Source organism: Macaca fascicularis, chromosome 19, assembly GCF_037993035.2.
Source record: "Macaca fascicularis isolate 582-1 chromosome 19, T2T-MFA8v1.1".
NCBI lineage: Eukaryota > Metazoa > Chordata > Mammalia > Primates > Cercopithecidae > Macaca > Macaca fascicularis.
In genome coordinates, this window is record NC_088393.1 from 9,826,384 (window position 1) to 9,846,449 (window position 20,066).

Below are 20,066 nucleotides of genomic sequence, written 5' to 3' on the forward strand. Positions count from 1 at the left end.
CAGGGGGCAAGCTGTTAGTGTTTCTGAGACTCAACATTGCCACCTGGGTTGATTTCTAGTTGACACAGATACATTCAGTATTGATTAATCAGATCATGGGGGCCTCTGTGGGATCTATATGTGATGGATGCATAAAGGCAACGTGTATTCTAGAAATTGTTAATATTTTAAGATTAATCTTTGTATCATACAACCGAAATATTTCGTGACCTGAAGTTACTGTGTGTCTACTTCCCACAGGATATTTTACTTTTGTCCTTATATAAATAAGTAGTGATTATTGTGACAGGAACTACTGAGTCACTTTCATTTCTAATTTCCTAGAGTGTCTATCCTGCTTGACACACAGGAGGCATCAAAAATAAAAATGTCTTTTAAGAGAAATGCAGGCCGGGCGTGGTGGCTCACGCCTGTAATCCCAGCAATTTTGGGAGGCTGAGGCAGGTGGATCACTTGAGGTCAGGAGTTTGAGACTAGCCTGGCCAATATGGTGAAACTCCATCTCTACTAAAAATAGAAAAGTAACCGGGCATGGTGGCAGGCACCTGTAATTCCAGCTATTCAGGAGGCCAAGGCAGGGGAATCACTTGAACCTGGGAGGCAGAGGTTGCAGTGAACTGAGATCGCCCCACTGCATTCCAGCCTTGAAAATAGAGCAAGGGCTCTGTCTCAAAAAAAAAAAAAACACAAATCGAAACTACAAGGAGATATCATCTCACCCCGTTTAGAATGGCTTTTATCAAAAAGGCAATAGCAAATGCAGGGATGTGGAGAAAGGGGAACAATTGTACACTGTTGGTGGGAGTGCAAGTTAGTACAAACACTGTGGAGAACAAGTTGGAGTTACCTCAAAATACTACAAATGGAGCTACCATAAGATAAAGCAATTCCGGGCCAGGCATGGTGGCTCATGCCTGTATTCCCAGCACTTTGGGAGGCCGAGGCGAGTGGATCATGAGGTCAGGAGATCGAGACCAGCCTGGCTAACATGGTGAAACCCCATCGCTACTAAAAAATACAAAAAATTATCTGGGCATGGTGGCGGGCGCATGTAGTACCAGCTACTCAGGAGGCTGAGGCAGAAGAATTGCTTGAACCCAGGAGGCGGAGCTTGCAGTGAGCTGAGATTGCACCACTGCACTCCAGCCTGGACGACTGAGCAAGACTCTGTCTCAAAAAAAAGATACAGCAATTCCATTGCTAAGTATATCCGCCCCCCCCCCCCCGATAAGGAAATGAGTATATTGAAGAGATACTTGCACTCCCATGTTTAATACAGCACTAGTCACAATAGCCATGATTTGGAAGCAGCTAAGCATTCACCATTCAACAGATGAATGGATAAAGAGATTGTGTACATATGCACAATAGAGTATTATGCAGCCATAAAAAAGGAAGCGATCCTGTTTGCAACAACTTGGATGGAACTGGAGGCCATCAATTTAAATGAAATAGGCCAGGCACAGAAAGATAAACTTCACATGTTCTCACTTATTTGTGGGATCTAAAAATTAAAACAATGGAAATCATGCAGATAGAGAGTAGAAGGATGATCACCAGAGGCTGGGGAGCGGGGGTGGGGGGGAAAGTGGGGATGGTTAAGCAACATAAAAGTATAGTTAGAGACAATGAGATCCAGTATTAGGTGACTAATGAACAATAATTTATTGAACATTGAAAAGCTAACAGTAATTGGATTGTTTGGTACAAGGAAAGGATAAATGCGTGAAGTGAAGGATACCTCATTTATCCTGGTGTGATTATTGTGCCTTGTATGCCTGTGTCAAAATAGCTCATGTCCTTCATAAATATATACACCTGCTATGTACCTATATTTTTTAAAAAGAAAATGATGTATAATTATATATATAAACGTGGATAGAACTCTGCAGAAATGCTGAATGAAAAAGCAAGTTACAGAGCACTACCTGCTCTATACTTTCATTGACATAAAATTTAAGAAAGGAAGGCAAAATTAAATGATTCATTACTTAAGGATACATATATGAGTACAGTATAAAGAAGAGATTAACTCAAATTTCACATTGGAGGTTACCTGTGCAGTAGGATTGGGGTGCCTGGAACCATAAAGGATGCACGGCTTCAAAGATTGTGGTTTTTTTCTTGTTTGTTTTGGTTTTGTTTGTTTTTTGAGACTGAGTCTTGCTCTGTCACCCAGGCTGAAGTGCAGTGGTGCAATCTTGGCTCACTGCAACCCCCGCCTCCTGAGTTCAAATGATTCTCATGCCTCATCCTCCCGAGTAGCTGAGATTACAGGTGTGTGCCACCATGCCTAGCTAATCTTTGTTTTTTAGTAGAGGTGGGGTTTCACCATGTTGGCCAGGCTGGTCTCGAGCTCCTGACCTCAAGTGATGAGCCTACCTCGGTCTCCCAAAATGCTGGGATTACAGGCATGAGCCACCAAGCCTGGCTTAAATATTGGTTTTTGTTTTTCTGGGTTCTTTGAGATGGAGTCTTGCTCTGTCATCCAGGCTGGAGTTCAGAGGCGCAATCTTGGCTCACCGCAGCCTCCACCTCCCGATTCTCTTGCCTCAGCCTCCCAGATAGCTGGGATTACAGGCAGGCACTACTGCACCAGGCTAGTTTTTGTATTAGAGACGGGGTATCACCATGTTTGTCAGTCTGGACTCAAACTCCTGACCTCAAGTGATCCTGCCACTTCGACCTCCCAAAGTGCTTGGATTACAGGCATGAGCCACCGCGCCCGGCCCAAAGATTGGTTTTATTCCATTTGTTAAATTGTGGGATCGGTACTTGGGTATTTCATTATCATTCTTTTATTTTAAAAGTACATATATGTTATGTACATTCCCTTGATTTCTTAGAGCGTTTCACAAAATTATATACACAGAATAAAATAAATAAAGCCAAAAATCTCTGTAAATACTGAACAGATTCTTCCTTGGTTCACCAAAAAAAAAAAAAAAATGGCTCTGATCAGTGAGGCTTCAACGCACGTGATTTCCTGTCCGTTTGTTCATCCCTTTCAGGAACATGCCATGGCATGGAAACAGACAACCTAAAATAGCACTATTTTGTCTGTGTCATGAACACATGGGCCCTAGAATTCCATGTATTACGTTGGTGCAAAAGTAATTGCGGTTTTCACCTTTTTTTTTTTTTTTTTTTGCAAAAACCGCAATTACTTTTGCACCAACTGAATAGCCTCTACAAACATTCAGTTATTCAAAAGCCATGGCACAGATTTTTGTTAAATATTGAAAAAAGAAAGACGGAAAGAAGAGGGGAAGGTAAACATTGCTTAACACGTTTTAGACTTTCACGTATTTCTAGCCTCACAGAAAGTAATGCAAAAGTGTTCTTAAAATTTCATTCATGCCTGTAATCCCAGCACTTTGGGAGGCCGAGGTGGGGAGATCACGAGCTCAGGAGTTCGAGATCAGCCTGACCAACATGAAACCCCGTCTCTACTAAAATCACAAAAATTAGCTGGGCATGGCAGCATGTGCCTGTAATCCGAACTACTCAGGAGGCTGAGGCAGGAGAATCTCTTGAACCTGGGAGGCGGAGGTTGCAGTGAGCCAAGATTATGCCACTGCACTCCGGCCTGGGTGACAGAACAAGACTCCACCTCAAGAAAAAAAAAAAAATTTATTAATGCTCAAACATCCACAGGTGCCTTGCTCACTACAGACAACTTGTAGTCACTGATAGCTTTGATTATGCATGTCTAACTAAACCTTACTTGTCAAAATTCTGAGTCCACCTAAGCAAGGACAGGAGTTGAATATTAAATGAATTTCAAAAGAAAACCCACATATTTGAGGGAGCCTTTCCTTCCGTAGGAAAGCAAAGTCAGAAAACACGAGGACAATGAAAATACTAGAACAGAACAGGCATGTGAAAATGTTGTCTGCTTGTGAACTGTCAACTTTAATTTACCTTTGAAGTAACGTGGTCCTAGGTATTACAGAATATTTCTAAATACTGTAAATCAAAGGAATTTGTAGCATTGAACTAGGATGAAATAAGGTATATTTGAATGTCTCTTGGTTTCTTTTAATTACAAAGATTTCTTTCCTTAAATGGGGAAAGATACTTTGTGTGTGTGTGTAAGACAAAGTCTCACTCTGTCATCCAGCCTGGAGTGCAATGGTGGGAACTTGGCTCACTGTAATCTCCACCTCTGGGCTCAAGTGATCCTCCTACCTCAGCCTCCCAAGTAGTTGAGACCACAGGTGCATGCCACCATGCCTGGCTAAGTTTTGTATTTTTAGAGACAGGGTTTTGCCATGTTGTCCAGGCTGGTCTCAAACTCTTAAGCCTAAGTGATCCACCCGCCTTGGCTTCCCAAAGTGCTGGCATGACAGGCATGAGCCACTGTGCCTGGTCAATATTTCTTAATTTTATATTTTTACTGAAAACAGTATGCTGCATTTTAATGTGATCATGAATTTTCTCAAATGTTCTTGTTCTTCTCACTTCGTTCAGTTGAGTGTCTCTAAAGTAAGGGCCTACGGAATCAGGGGACTAACACACCAATCAATCCTAAAAGGATTTGTAGAAAATTAGGTTTTATGGACACAAAGATGGGAAGAAACAGACAGTGGGGACTGCTTGATGGGGGAGGGTGGAGGTGCATGGGGTGGAAAGCTATCCAGTACTAAGCCCACTACCTTGGTGTTGGGATCATCGCTGCACCAAGCCTTTACCGACGCACTATTTACTCATGTAGCAAACCTGCATATGTATTCTGTGAGTCTAAAAAAAGAAAATTAGGGTTTTCAATATGGCTGAGGGTGTATGATCCTCAAATGTGAAAACATTAATTGTAAATTTCTTGTATCTAAAATAGAGACCCAGTGCTGGGTTCTGATTTTGTTCTTTCCTTCTTTCCGGTTCTCTTCTTCTCAATTGTGTCCAAGATACACAGAGCCAGAGAATCTAACAGGTGTCTTAGAATTCCTGCTCCTGGGACTCCCAGATGATCCAGAACTGCAGCCTGTCCTCACTGGGCTGTTCCTGTCCATGTACCTGGTCACGGTGCTGGGGAACCTGCTCATCATCCTGGCCGTCGGCTCTGACTCCCACCTCCACACCCCCATGTACTTCTTCCTCTCCAACCTGTCTTTGGCTGACATCGGTTTTGCCTCCACTACAGTCCCCAAGATGTTGATGAACATCCAGGCTCACAGCAGATTCATCTCTTACGTGGGCTGCCTGATTGAGATGTCTTTTTCAATCCTTTTCGCATGTATGGAAAGTCTGCTCCTGGCTGTGATGGCCTATGACCGGTTTGTGGCCATCTGTCACCCCCTACACTACCCAGTCATCATGAACCCACGCCTTTGTGGCTTTTTAGTTTTGGTGTCTTCTTAGCCTATTGGATTCCCAGCTACACAATTTGATTGTGTTACAACTTACCTGCTTCAACGATGTGGAAATCTCTAATTTTTTCTGTGACCCTTCTCAACTTCTCAACCTAGCCTGCTCTGACACCTCCGTTAATAACATGGTCGTATATTTTATTGGTGCCGTATTTGGTTTTCTTCCTCTCTCAGGGATCCTTTTCTCTTACTATAAAATTGTTTCCTCCATTCCAAGAGTTCTCTTTGCAGGTGGGAGGTATAAAGCCTTCTCCACCTGCAGCTCTCACCTTTCAGTTGTTTGCTTATTTTATGGAACAGCCCTTGGAGGGTACCTCAGTTCAGCTGTCTCTCCCCCAGGAAGGGTGCAGCGGTCTCAGTGATGTACATGGTAATCACCCCAATGCTGAACCCCTTCATCTACAGTCTGAGAAACAGGGACATTCAGAGTGCCCTGTGGAGGCTGCAAGGCAGAATAATGTAATCTTATCTGTTCCATCTTTTTTGTAGTATTGGTTGGAAAAGGCAGAGCTTTGACACAAAATATCAAAACCTTTAAATCTTTCCCCCTTCGTTACATTGTATTTGTTGCTTGATAGGTTCAATTTCTCTCCACATTTCATATGTGAATGTGGGCGGCAAGCTACCCAGGTGCCCAGGCAAGAGACCGAGGGCAGGAGCTGTTCCAGTATAATAAAGAAAAAATATAAGAATAGTTATACTAGATAGAGATCATAGATATAATTATATATAAATATCAATCATTAGTTTGTAGCAATTACTCTTTACTCCAATATTATAATAATCCTTGCTCTGCAATCATAACCTAGGAAAAACCAGGTCATACAGAGATAGGAGCTGAAGGGACATGGGGAGAAGTGACTAGAAGACCAAGAAGTGACCAGAAGACCAAGAGTGTGAGCCTTCTGTTATGCCCAGGCACGGCCACTAGAGGGCTCCTTGGTCTGGCGGTAGTGTCAGTGCCTAGAAAAAGCCCCTGTTACTTAGCAGCCCCTGTTACTTAGGAAAAAGCCCCTGTTACTTAGCAGCCCCTGTTACTTAGGAGTCTCCCTTTTCCGGGGTGGGGGGAGTTGAGAGAAGACACTGCTCCACCACCTCTTGTGGGGGGTCTGACATCAGATCCCCCGCAGCCATCCTGAGGCCTAACCGTCTCCCTGTGATGCTGTGCTTCAGTGGTCACGCTCTTGGTCCGCTTTCATGTTCCATGCTGTACACCTGGCTCTGCCTTCTAGATAGTAGTAGCAGAATTAGTGAAAGTACTAAAAGTCTCTGAAATGTAGAAACAATGGCACAAGCTGTCCTCTCTCTGCCTTGGCTGCCAAACAGGGAAGGGCCCCCTGTCCAGTGGACACGTGACCCACGTGACATTACCGATCATTGGCGATGGCTCACACTCCTTACTCTGCCCCCTAGTCTTGTATCCAATAGATAACAGCACAGCCAGGCATTCGGGGCCACTGCCGGTCTCTGGGCCGAGCTGTCTTTTCATCTCTCTGTCTTGTGTCTTTATGATCTCTTGTCTCCGCACATGGGGAGAAAGACCCACAGACCCTGTAAGGCTGGGTCCCTACATGATGAATATTGCTTCCATTGTTTCATCTTTAATTGGAATGTGAAGGTATTCTGGAATTCTTTGTTCGTTGCAAATATTCATGGCTGAATCCAATATACCTGGACAGCCTCCTTTAGTTTCTGAGCAATGACCCTGGTATCTAGGTGAAATCACAACCCTGTTTTTATATATAAGAAGTCCTTGTTTAAAGTCAATAGCATCTTGGAAACTGCTACCTTAAGGAAATGATGTACAGCAGGTCCTCAAGTAAAATCGTTTTGTTCAAAGTCCGTTATACTGTTGATGAGGAAAAAAGTTTCATTATAAATCATTTCACTTAAGTTTCCAAAAACATATTAAAGGTGTTAATTGAGGACTTACTGTACTTCAAATTTAATTTTCACAGTTCATGTGGAAATTGTTTACATATTGCATCTATAAAATCACTTTAAGCAGGCTGTATATGGCGAACTCAATCACCAGTCCTCAATCTTGGCTTTTATTGACCTCACCTGGGGAGCTTACAAATGCTGATGGCCGGGCTCTCTTACCCAGAGATTTTGATTTACTTAAACCTGTGTGGGTCCGAGAAGTTTTAAAAGCACCAGTGATGGTTCAGACAAACTTCAAGGGATCACGCTCATATAGGTAAGGTACAAAAGAGCTGATTGCAGCACTAGACAATGTGATTTTCTTCAACTGTCTTCTTCAAATTCATTATCCAGCAATATACAGATTGTCATGATGCTGGGTATTTTTAGTAAGCACTTGGAATTTGTTGAAAACGTTGATTTATATACATACAGATTTTCTTTGAATTTCACTCTTGTGCATACTAAAAGGGAAAATAGAAAAGGATAACGTGGTAACAACGTCCCTAAAACTTCACATGCTATCACTGATTTTTTTAAATTTGCTTATTTTTCTTTCATTTTTTATGAAGTGTGGGATAGATACACAAAGGTATACCATTCAGCCTTTAAGAAATGAAAGTGAGTCAGCCAGGCATGGTGGCTCTCGCCTGTAATCCCAGCACTTTGGGAGGCCGAGGCGGGTGGATCACGAGATCAGTAGATCGAGACCATCCTGGCTAACACAGTGAAACTCTGTCTCTACTAAAAAAAAATACAAAAAATTAGCTGGGCGTGGTGGTGGATGCCTGTAGTCCCAGCTACTTGGGAGGCTGAGGCAGGAGAATGGCGTGAACCCAGGAGGCGGAGCTTGCAGTGAGCCGAGATGACGCCACTGCACTCCAGCCTGGGCAACACAGCGAGACTGCATCTCAAAAAAAAAAAAGTGAGTCATTTGCAGCAACATGGATGAAACAAAGTCATTCACTTAAGTGAAATAAGCCAGGCATGAAAAGACAAATATTGCATGTTCCCACTCTTACGAGCTAAAAACGTGAATCTCGTGAAGGTATAAAGTAGAATGGTAATTACTAGAGGCTGGTAAGGGAAGGAAGGAGTGGAGCATGAAGAGATGTTTACAGGGTACAAAAATGCAGTTAGATATAAGAAAGAAGTTCTAGCGTTTCGTAATACAGTAGGGGAATTCTAGTTAGTGGTAATTGATTGCATATTTCAAAGTAGCTAGGAGAGAAGATTTGTGGTGGTCTCATTATTCTGGTTTCTAAGCCATTATTTTTCTGTTCCCTTCCCACCTTTCTCCACTCAGCTGTTTCATGCTAGGTTGGGGCTCTTGAAGTTACTGCTGTGTTTTCCACCTGGTGTTCTTGTTACAGACTTTCATGAACACTAAATTTCACTACACTGAAAGTTCGGTATACTTCACGACCACCTTCTAGTACACCCCTATGTCTGCGTCAGTGTTTAGAGGATGCTGCGTTCGGTTACTGTCTCTGTTACTACATTGTATCCTTTTGCCTTTGTCCTGCAGTAACAATCCAGCCAACTCCCTCTGTTCAATTCTCTTCATTAAAATAACTAGATTAGGCCGGGCGCGGTGGCTCAAGCCTGTAATCCCAGCACTTTGGGAGGCCGAGACGGGCGGATCACGAGGTCAGGAGATCGAGACCATCCTGGCTAACACGGTGAAACCCCGTCTCTACTAAAAAATACAAAAAACTAGCTGGGCGAGGTGGCGGGCGCCTGTAGTCCCAGCTACTCGGGAGGCTGAGGCAGGAGAATGGTCTAAACCCGGGAGGCGGAGCTTGCAGTGAGCTGAGATCCGGCCACTGCACCCCAGCCTGGGCGACAGAGCAAGACTCTGTCTCAAAAAAAAAAAAAAAAAAAAAAACTAGATTAGTTTCTATTCCTTTTTTTTTTTTTTTTTTTTTTTTTTTTTGAGACAGAGTTTTACTCTTGTTACCCAGGCTGGAGTGCAGTGGCATGATCTCGGCTCACTGCAGCCTCTGCCTCCCAGGTTCAAGCCATTCTCCTGCCTCAGCTTCCCATGTAGCAGAGATTCCAAGTGCCCGCCACCATGCCTGGCTAATTTTTGTATTTTTAGTAGAGATGGGGTTTCGCCATTGTTGGCCAGGCTTATCTGGAATTTCCGACCTCAGGTGATCCACTTGTCTCAGCCTCCCAAAGTGCTGGCTTTACAAGTGTGAGCCACGCGCCCAGCCCTGATTTCTATTCCTGACCGAACCTTGACTGAGGAACAAAAGTACGTTGGAGTTGTCTGCAAGCAGAATATTTTTTAAAATGTGCTGATGAAAGGAAACTGCTTTGAAAATATATGTCTTTGTGAAGAGTGTCCAGCTGAAGTTTAAGTGGTAGTGCTCTATTTCCAGTTGCTGTGTGACTCTAATGATGTCTAGGGATTGTTAAATCACCAATTCCATAAATAATTTCAAGGTTTTCTTCTTTTTACTTTACCCTGAGCTACCAGAAGTCCATGTCACCAGCAAACATTAGCTCTTTTATTTCACCTAAAGGATAGTCAAAGAATTTGGTAAGTGGGACACTAATGCTGGTTGTTTTTTTTTTTTTTTTTTTTTTCTTTTTGAGACAGAGTCTTGCTCTGTTGCCCAGGCTGGAATGCAATGGCATGATCTTGGCTCACTGCAACCTCCACCTCCTGGGCTCCAGCGATTCTCCTGCCTCAGCCTCCCGAGTAGCTGGGACTACAGGCATGCACCATCATGGCCGGCTAATTGTTGTATTTTTAGTAGACATGGGGTTTTGCCATGTTTGGCCAGGCTGGTCTCAAACTCCTGACCTCAGTTGAGCCACCCACCTTGGCCTCCCAAAGTGCTGGGACTACAGGCGTGAGCCACCGTGCCTGGTCTAATGCTGCTGTTTGATGTCACGTGGTGGACTCTCCCCACTGGTAATGCTTTGTTGGCACTTTTAATATTTAGAAGAGTGCTATGATGGATTAATACCTTGTGATGGGAAATGTTTGGGTGGTTCACAGTAGCCAACCAAAAGCAATGTGACAAACTTCAATTGGGAGAGAATATGCAGATGGTAGAAAATACGTGGGATTTGCGGAGCCTACGTCACTCACCTACTGGGCTCTTAAACATGGGACTTTTGGTAACTCAGAGTCCTTTCTGAGCCCCATGTTCCTCAGCAGTAAACTAAATGATCTTTTCTTCCAAGGCCGTGCAATGATTTTATGTCATGGTGCCATTAACCAGTCAAATGTTAGTTTCCCTTGAAATGATAGCCCCTATTACTAAAGTTAACATTGAGGAAGTTAATTTTTGGGCCTGGCATGGTGGCTCATGCCTGTCATCCCGCACTTTGGGAGGCTGATTTGGGAGGAAAGTTTCAGGCAGATGTTTGAGACCAGCCTTGGCTACATAGTGAGACCCTGTCGCTACAGTTTCTAAAAAATTTAAAAAGTTAATTTTAAATGAGTATTCTCAGAATATACAAGTGACTGGATATTACAAACTGTGACCTTGAGTATAAAACAAAACATACTTCTTTTTTTGTTGTTGTTTTTTAGACACAGTCTAGCTCTGTTGCCCAGGCTGGGGTGCAGTGGCATAATCTCATCTCACCGCAACCTCTGTCTCCCGGGTTCAAGCAATTCTCCTGCTTCAGCTTCTCAAGTAGCTGGGACTACAGCTGTGCGCCACCATGCCCGGCTAATTTTTGTATTTTTATTAGAGACAGGGTTTCACCATATTGGTCAGGCTGGTCTCGAACTCCTGACCTTGTGATCCGCCAGCCTCAGCCTCCCAAAGTGGTGTGATTACAGGCGTGAGCCACCACGCCCGGCTAAAACAAAACATGTTTTCTATTGAACAAGTTCATGTGTAGAGTTGTGATAAGAACTTAACTGAGAGGCTGTCTGAGGAGACATATCAAATGTACTGATTAGAACACTATTTTTGCTACTACCCAAACATTTTAAAACTCCCAACTCCTAGCATCTTCTGATCCAATCTATCTCTACATTCCTGTCATTTGATCATTTGTGCCCCCATATTTACTTAGTATTTATTGATACACTGACAAATAGCGTCCTTTCTTCCACATTCAACTTGTTGGAATATATACTTATATTTATTACATCAGTCAATGACAAATATTGTTGAGTTCCTCACCCAGATACCACTGAGCCATGGGTGGAATGTGAAAGATAATAGAGAACCACAATATCTGGCTGGGCATGGTGGCTCACACCTATAATCCCACCGCTTTGGGAGGCTGAAGTAGGAGGGTCACTTGAGACCAGAAGTTCAAGACCAGCCTGGGCAACATAGCAAGATTCCATCTCTTCAAGAAAATAATAAAATTACCTGGACATGGTGGCACAGGGGGATTGCTTGGGCCCAGGAATTCAAGGCCGCAGTGAGCTATGACTGTGCTGCTTCTCTGCAGCTTGGGCAACAGAGCAAGACATCTCAAAAAAAACAAAACAAAAACTCCATAACTTCCACACAACCTATTTTACCTACTTGAATAAAGGCAGGCCAAAAGAAAGTACATTTCATTAAAGAATTCACGAGGTGATCTCACATACACACACACACACACACAACACAGAGTCTACACCAGGGGGATTCTCCGCCTGAAGTCAGATAAGCACTTTCTTGATGAGCAACAATCAGAAGCTGCTAGGGACACTTGCTGAATTTAGGTGCAGAATTGCTGCAGCTTATTGTGATGCTGGGCTGAGAGCTTGTGGGGAAGGGGAACCAGGGTGGCTTATTTTGTCTGAAGGTCCAGGAGAGCATTGTTAAGTCTGTAGAAATATCCAGTGCAGAGGAGAGGAAGACATGTCCATCTGCCAGTTCTACATGGAATTTTTCTGACAGTACAATGTCTTTTTTTTTTTTTTTTTCCCCAAGACGGAGTCTCACAGTGTCACCCAGGCTGGAGTGCAGTGGCGTGATCTCGGCTCACTGCAAGCTCCGCCTCCCAGGTTCACGCCATTCTGCTGCCTCAGCCTCCCTAGTAGCTGGGACCACAGGCACCCACTGCCTCGCCCGGCTAATTTTTTGTATTTTTTTGTAGAGACGGGGTTTCACCATGTTAGCCAGAATGGTCTCAATCTCCTGACCTCGTGATCCACCCGCCTCGGCCTCCCAAAGTGCTGGGATTACAGGCTTGAGCCACTGCGCCCAGCCGACAGTACAATGTCTTGAATGGTGAGGAACTCTACTGGAAGGCAGAGGGAAATCTCCATGGTCTTGGGGGCTTAGAGACCCACGTCCTGGTAGAAGGATAGGCCTGGTCTCTGTTGCTCTGTCTCCTGCTTCCCTGCAGTGACAACTCAGCTGGCATATGTGAGCTGCCCATGAGAGTCCCTTGTGGCAACAAACTAAAGGGCCTTAGGCCATCATCCTGCAAGAACCTAAACACTGCCAACACCCATGTGAGTGAGCTTCACAGCAGATCCTCTCCAGTCAATCCCTGAGATGACTGCAACCCTGGCTGACATCTGATTGCAGTCTTGTTAGATACGGGGAAATGCTTAAGTGCTATATATTGTGACCAAGTTAGGGTGCAAAAATCAGCAGTTTCTTACATACCAACATAGATCAATCAGACAGAAAGAATTAGGGTCTTATCCGATTTAGCAAAAACATAAATTGCCAATGCATAAAATCTCAAATCACAAAAGAGTGTAGAAGGTAAAATAGTAAAGTAAGTAAAATAGAAAGTCCTCCTTAGAAACATAAATCTGAGCCTCAAGAATGAAAGCAGCGGCGGGGCGTGGTGGGTCATGCCTGTAATCCCAGCACTTTGGGAGGCTGAGGTGGGTGGATCACAAGGTCAGGAGTTCGAGACCAGTCAGCATGGTGAAACCCTGTCTCTATTAAAAATACAGAAGATTAGCCGGGCATGGTGGTGCACGCCTTTAATCCCAGTTACTTGGGAGGCTGAGGCAGGAGAATTGCTTGAACCCAGCAGATGGAGGTTGCAGTAAGCTGAGATCATGCCACTGCACTCTAGCCTGGGCAACGGAGCAAGACTCCCACCTCCAAAAAAAAAAAAAAAGAAAAAAGTAGCAACATATTTTTCTCATAGAAGGCCTACTTCTTTGTTTACATGGCTCATTCAATGGATTTGCAGATGTAAGAGACTCCCATTACATTTTAAAACTAAAATAAAGAATCTGATGTGGTTATCATCTCTGTAACTTGGTGGTGGGAACGCAGAGGACAGAAGAGATGTTAATGAGAAGAGGAAGCTCTGTTCCTTCAGTGGTCATTCACTTCTCTTCCACTTTTATTTTTCTTTAAAAATGTTTTTTTTTTTTTTTGAGACGGAGTCTCGCTCTGTCGCCCAGGCTGGAGTGCAGTGGCCGGATCTCAGCTCACTGCAAGCTCCGCCTCCCGGGTTCCCGCCATTCTCCTGCCTCAGCCTCCCGAGTAGCTGGGACTACAGGCGCCCGCCACCTCGCCCGGCTAGTTTTTTGTATTTTTTAGTAGAGACGGGGTTTCACCGTGTTAGCCAGGATGGTCTTGATCTCCTGACCTCGTGATCCGCCCGTCTCGGCCTCCCAAAGTGCTGGGATTACAGGCTTGAGCCACCGCGCCCGGCCTAAAAATGTTTTTTAAACATTTTTAATTTTTGTGCATAGATAGTAGCTGTATATATGTATGAGGTAGATGAAATATTTTGATACAGGAATGCAATGTGAAATAACCACGTTGTGGAGAATGAGGTATTCATCATTCAACTATCTTTAGAGTTACAAACAATGCAATTATACTTTCTAAGTTATTTTTTATTTTATTTTATTTTATTAGAGTCTCGCTCTGTCGCCCAGGTTGGAGTGCAGTGGCACAGTCTCGGCTCACTGCAACCTCTGCCACATGAGTTTTATTTCAAAGACAAATATTTATTGCAGGTATTTGAATAAACTGAAAATACTGGCTACCAAATTTGCAGGATGCAAATTAAGATTAGTATGCATTCCAAAATCAGTGAAAAGTGGTATCTTTTGATATTATCAAAATGATGATATCTTTATGATATCAAATACGTCGGCCCACAAATCAAGAGTTGGAACAAGATTGGCCCTGCCTAACATCACCTGTAGTGAGACACCTAAGGGGTTTGTGCTCCCAGACTCCACGACTGATTTCTGTGGGCTTATAGGGCTTGTATTTCAAAGGGATAGCACGTCTGAGTCATTCTGGGCAATATATGACTATGAACCATTTGACTCAACCAGCTTTCAAATGTAGTCATAATTTGAAGTTGAAAATCACATCATCATTCTTTGCTTTTGTGTTTGCTTTTGGTTTGAGAGACAGGGTCTTGCTCTGTCACCCAGGCTGGGTCCCAGGCTGGGTTGCAGTGCCACGATCATAGCTCACTACAACCTCAAACTCGTAGGCTCAAGTGATTCTGTTGCCTCAGCCCTCCAAGTAGCTGGGAAGATAGGTGTGAGCCACTGTGCCCCAATAATTTTATATCACTGTTTTTATGGAAAGTAGGATGGCAAAGTTAGAAGTGTGGGCAAAGTATCAGATTGTTAGGATATACTCTACCTCCATCTCAGTCTTCTCCTCGAGAAATAGAGTGAATGAGACAAAATTTCTCATGAAATATTTTCAGGATTGAATACCATTACACATGTAAAGCAATAAGCACTGTCCCAGTATTGTAAACATTTTTTTTGTATGACTATGATTTTCATTTTATTTCCTATCCAGAGGACAAGAAAAAAACTATACTTTGAGGAAACCAGGTAGGCACTTGATACTGGAAGTGCTATACACACCAAACTAGAAGTCTCAGAAAGGGTGGTAAGAAAATTGATCAAAGATGGAACTTTATGGGAAGCATCTAGGAAAGAAAAGTCAAAAAGGGCTTACAGAGGGAGTTTTTAGGAGAAACTAACACAAAAACAAAAGCAAAGTCACAGCTGTTTTTGATTTAAAAAAAAAAAAAACACATCGGCAAGGCACAGTAGCTCTCACCTGTAATCCTAGCACTTTGGGAGGCTGAGACGGGCAGATCACGAGGTCAGGAGTTCAAGACCAGCCTGAACAATATGGTGAAACACTGTCTCAACTAAAAATACAAAAATCAGTTGGGTATGGTGGCACACGCCTGTAATCTCGGATACTCAAGAGGCTGAGGAAGGAGAATTGCTTCAACCTAGGAGGTGGAGGTTGCAGTGAGCCGAGATTGCGCCACTGCACTCTAGCCTGGGCGACAAAGCGAGACTCCATCTCAAAAACAAAAAAAAAAAAAACAAAGCAGCAACAACAACAAAAAAACACATCAAGCACATCTTTTAAAAGAGAAAAAGAGCCAGATATTTTAAACCCACAGCATTTGCCTTATGGGTATGCAATGTCCTCTTAGTTCTGAGGCCCTCATTTGTCATGGACAAGAGGCTGCCCTGCTGAGGAGTCTCCCCAGGGCCCCCTTCACATCCTTGTTCCTCAGGCTATAGATGAAGGGGTTCAGCATGGGGGTGACCATGGTATACATCACTGAGGCCATGGAGCTGCTCTGGGAAGAATGGGTCACAGCAGAACTGAGATAGACCCCAAGTCCTGTTCCATAGAACAAGGAGACCACACAGAGGTGAGACCCACAGGTGGAAAAGGCTTTGTACTTGCCCTCGGTGGAGGACATCCTCATTAAGGAGGAGACGATCTGAAAGTAGGAGATGAGGATCCCAGCTACAGGAAACACACCCAGCAGTGCCGTGGCCACATACAAGACAATGTTATTGAGGAGGGTGTTAGAGCGGGCCACCTTGAGGACCTGAGCCACTTCACAGAAGAAATGGGGAATCTCAGTGCCTGTGGAGAAGGCCAACCTCTTCATCAGTAGAAGATGAACCAGGGAGACCCAGAAAATGATGAACCAAGATGCCAGAACCAGGAGGCCACAGAGGCAGGGGTTCATGATGACCGTGTAGTGCAGGGGATGGCAGATGGCCACAAACCGGTCATAGGCCATCACGACCAGTAGGAAATTATCCATTCCAGCAAACATCATTAAAAAATACACCTGAGTGAGGCACCTCACGTAGGAGATGTGTTTGCTCTGTGCCTGGATATTCACCAGCATCTTGGGGACTGTGGTGGAGATGAAACAGATGTCGACAAAGGACAGGTTGGAGAGGAAGAAGTACATGGGGGTGTGGAGGTGGGAGTCAGAGCTGACGGCCAGGATGATGAGCAGGTTCCCCAGCACCGTGACCAGGTACATGGACAGGAACAGCCCAAAGAGGACGGGCTGCAGTTGAGGAGCACCTGAGAGTCCCAGGAGGAGAAATTCTGATAATTCTGTAAGGTTTTCTGCTTCCATGTAGCTGGTGTATCTGCTGGGGAAGGAGGAAAAAGCAACATTTAATGAATAGCAAGTAGCAGCTCAGCTTGTTATCACTTTACAATATCACCTTCTGATGGACATTGTCACCCTTCCTGGAGTCCTTCCAAAGACAGTGAATCTCTCAGGAAGTGGTATCTTATTTTTATTTGTAAAGAGTTATCCAGCTGTTCTCTAATTTTTAGAAATCAATCTCTCTGGCCGGGTGCAGTGGCTCACGCCTGTAACCCCAGCACTTTGGGAGGACAAGGTGGGTAGACCACAAGGTCAAGAGATGGAGACCATCCTGGCCAGTATGGTGAATCGCTGTCTCTACTAAAAATACAAAAATTAGCTGGGTGTGGTGGCGTACGTCTGTAGTCCTAGCTACTCAGGAGGCTGAAGCAGGAGAATCACTTGAACCCAGGAGGCGGAGGTTGCAGTGAGTCAAGATCATGGCACTGCACTCCAGCCTGGTGACAGAGTGAGACTCCATCTCAAAAAAAAAAAAAAAAAAATTCTTTTTTTCATTTATTCACCAATTTTAATTCCCCCATTTGTATCTATGAACTTAAATCAATTTCTTCTTTGGTGTGAATCTTCCAGAATAACTAAAGGTATGTCATGTTTTTTCCTTGATAATCCCCATGCTTCCTTCATTCTAATAGATGTACAATAGTTATTAAGATGTGGATTTTCAACCCAAACAGTATTCTGTGACCCAGTGCTTGAAAGTGATGTTACAGTTAACTCTCAGTGCTTTCTTCCTTCCTTTAAATTATTGATACAACTTATTGAGGTTTAAAAATGCCATATACGCAGTAAGAATATCAACAAATGGGCCGGGTGCAGTGGCTCACGCTTGTAATCCCAGCACTTTGGGAGGCCGAGGCGGGCGGATCACAAGGTCAGGAGATCGAGACCATCCTGGCTAACACGGTGAAACCCCGTCTCTACTAAAAATACAAAAAAATTAGCCAGGCGCGGTGGTGGGCGCCTGTAGTCCCAGCTACTCAGGAGGCTGAGGCAGGAGAATGGCATGATCCCGGGAGGCGGAGCTTGCAGCGAGCCGAGATAGTGTCATTGCACTCCAGCCAGGGGGACAGAGCAAGACTCCGTCTCAAAAAAAAAAAAAAAAATCAACAAATGATAGCTGTCATTACTGCTACTGTTGTTATTAATCTTATTAATCTTTTATGATAATTTAGATACATAACTTTCAAGGTACAGTATAGAGTTGTGATTTGGAAAATATTTTCTGAAATTGGACTTTTTAGAATAAAATTTTGATCCATGCATTAGTCCATTTTCACTCTGCTGATAAAGACGTACCTGAGACTGGGCAGTTTACAACAGAAAGATGTTTAATGGACTTACAGTTCCACCTGGCTGGGGAAGCCTCATAATCATGGTGGAAGGCAAGGAGGAGCAAGTCACATCTTACATGGATGGTGGCAGGCAAAGAGAGAGACCTTGTGTGGGGAAACTCCCTCTTATAGGACCATCAGATCTCATGAGACTTACTATCACGAGAACAGCATGGGAAAGACCCACCCCCATGATTCAATTACCTCCCACTGGGTCCCTCCCCTTACACATGGGAATTCAAAATGAGATCTACCACCCCCTGCACCCCACAGTCATCATGAACTCCTGCCTCTGTGGCCTCCGGGTTCTGGCATCTCGGTTTATCATTTTCTTAGTCTCCCTGATTCACATTCTTCTGATGAAGAGGTTGACCACCTCTATAGGCACTGAAATTCTACATTTCTTCTGTAACCTGCCTCTGGTTCACTGTATAGGGACACAGTCAAACCATATCAATCCACCAACTTACTATTGTGTAACACTGAGAAAGTTATTCGAACTCTTAGTTGCAGCTACTTCATCTCCATGGTAGGAGTAGTAAATATTCCCTGTGTGGGAGGATTGAAGAGTGAAAATTAAATAAGATGATGCATGTCATTTTTCTACCATGATTTGTGTGTCATACTATGGATATTTCATACATTTGAAGTTTTTTTTTTTTCTTTTTTTTTTTTTTTTTTTTGAGACAGAGTCTCACTGTCGCCAGGCTGGAGTGCAGTGGTGCAATGTTGGCTCACTACAATCTCTGCCTCCTAGGTTCAAGTGATTCTTGTGCCTCAGCCTCCCACATAGCTGGGACCACAGGCATGCACCACTATACCCAGCTAATTTTTGTATTTTTAGTAGAGCTGGTGTTTCACCATGTTGGTCAGGTTGGTTTTGAACTCCCGGTCTCAAGTGATCCGCCCACCTTGGCTTCCCAAAGTGCTGAGATTACAGGCGTGAGCCACGGTGCCTGGCCTGAACTTTTGTTTTTAACATCACAATAAATCTGTCCTTCATGGTTATCATTTATCAATATCCCCCTTACATGGGGCAGCCATCAAGGATGGAAATCTGATCATTATAAATAAAACAGGTCTGTTACCTCTTGTGACCACCACACAGGAAGACCCCTGTGCTTCCCTGCTTCGAAGAATGTCTGCCCAGTGAATTCCTCCAAGAAGAAGAAAAGCCTGTGGACTAAATACACAAGAGGAGAAAAAAAAAGCACACAGCCATTAGAATCAAAGACAAGGCCTGTGAGAATGTGTGCTTGTGTGCACATGCAGTCGAGTGGGAACGTTGGATTAATATCAGGGCAGTGAATCGCCAAGAATGTGATGGATAAATTTGATATAAAAATTTTAAAATTTCTATACATCAAATCATCCTAAAAAACTAAGGGGCAACTTTGAAGTTTGAAAACAAGTTTGCATTTTTCATGATGGAAAAAAGGTTGTTACTATTTATGCCTAGAGAATGTTAATTAATTAAAGACGGAAAAAGAATCACTGAGGACCAACTTTAGTCCTGGAAAGTGGATAGAAGAGGCTTCTCGGAGATAGGAAAATTTGGACTGAGCGAGGAAGAGTGGATCATTGGTTGGTTGGTTTATTTGTCTGTCTGTTTTGAAACTGAGTCTTGATCTGTTGCCCAGGCTGGAGTATAGTGGCGCTATCTCTGCTCACTACAACCTCTGCCTCCCAGGTTCAAGCGATTCTCCTGCCTCAGCCTCCTGAGTAGCTGGGATTATAGGCGTGTGCCACCATGCTCAGTTAATTTTTGTATTTTTAATAGAGATGGGGTTTTACCTTGTTGGCCATGCTGGTCTCGAACTCCTGACCCAAGTGATCTTTCCACCTCGGGCTCCCAAAATGCTGGGGTTACAGACGTGAGCTATTACATCTGGCCGAATCATTGTTAATTAGGGAGAGTAAGGAAACGACAGAGTAAATCTAGGCTGACAGAAGAGAATTCAAGATTGTCCCATGGGTTATTAAGCTTGTAAAAGGGGATTTGAGAGGCCAGTGAGATGGAGAAGAGAATGAAAGTGGGATACGTATTTGACGATTAGAAATAGAACAT

The 20,066-nt window shown here is 43.7% G+C and overlaps 2 protein-coding genes and 1 pseudogene across 2 annotated transcripts in view; 2 read left to right on the top strand and 1 right to left on the bottom strand.

Annotated features, from left to right (window-relative positions):
* The window catches only part of LOC102146756 (olfactory receptor 7D4-like), a 41,641-nt gene that overhangs the window by 6,141 nt on the left and 15,434 nt on the right, over positions 1-20,066 (top strand).
* On the top strand, positions 4,961-5,832 carry LOC102144884 (olfactory receptor 7E24-like; annotated as a pseudogene).
* On the bottom strand, positions 15,693-16,631 carry LOC123570316 (olfactory receptor 7D4). Its single transcript, XM_045380206.2, has one exon. It carries the CDS (start codon positions 16,629-16,631, stop codon positions 15,693-15,695), a length of 939 nt encoding a protein of 312 aa, XP_045236141.2.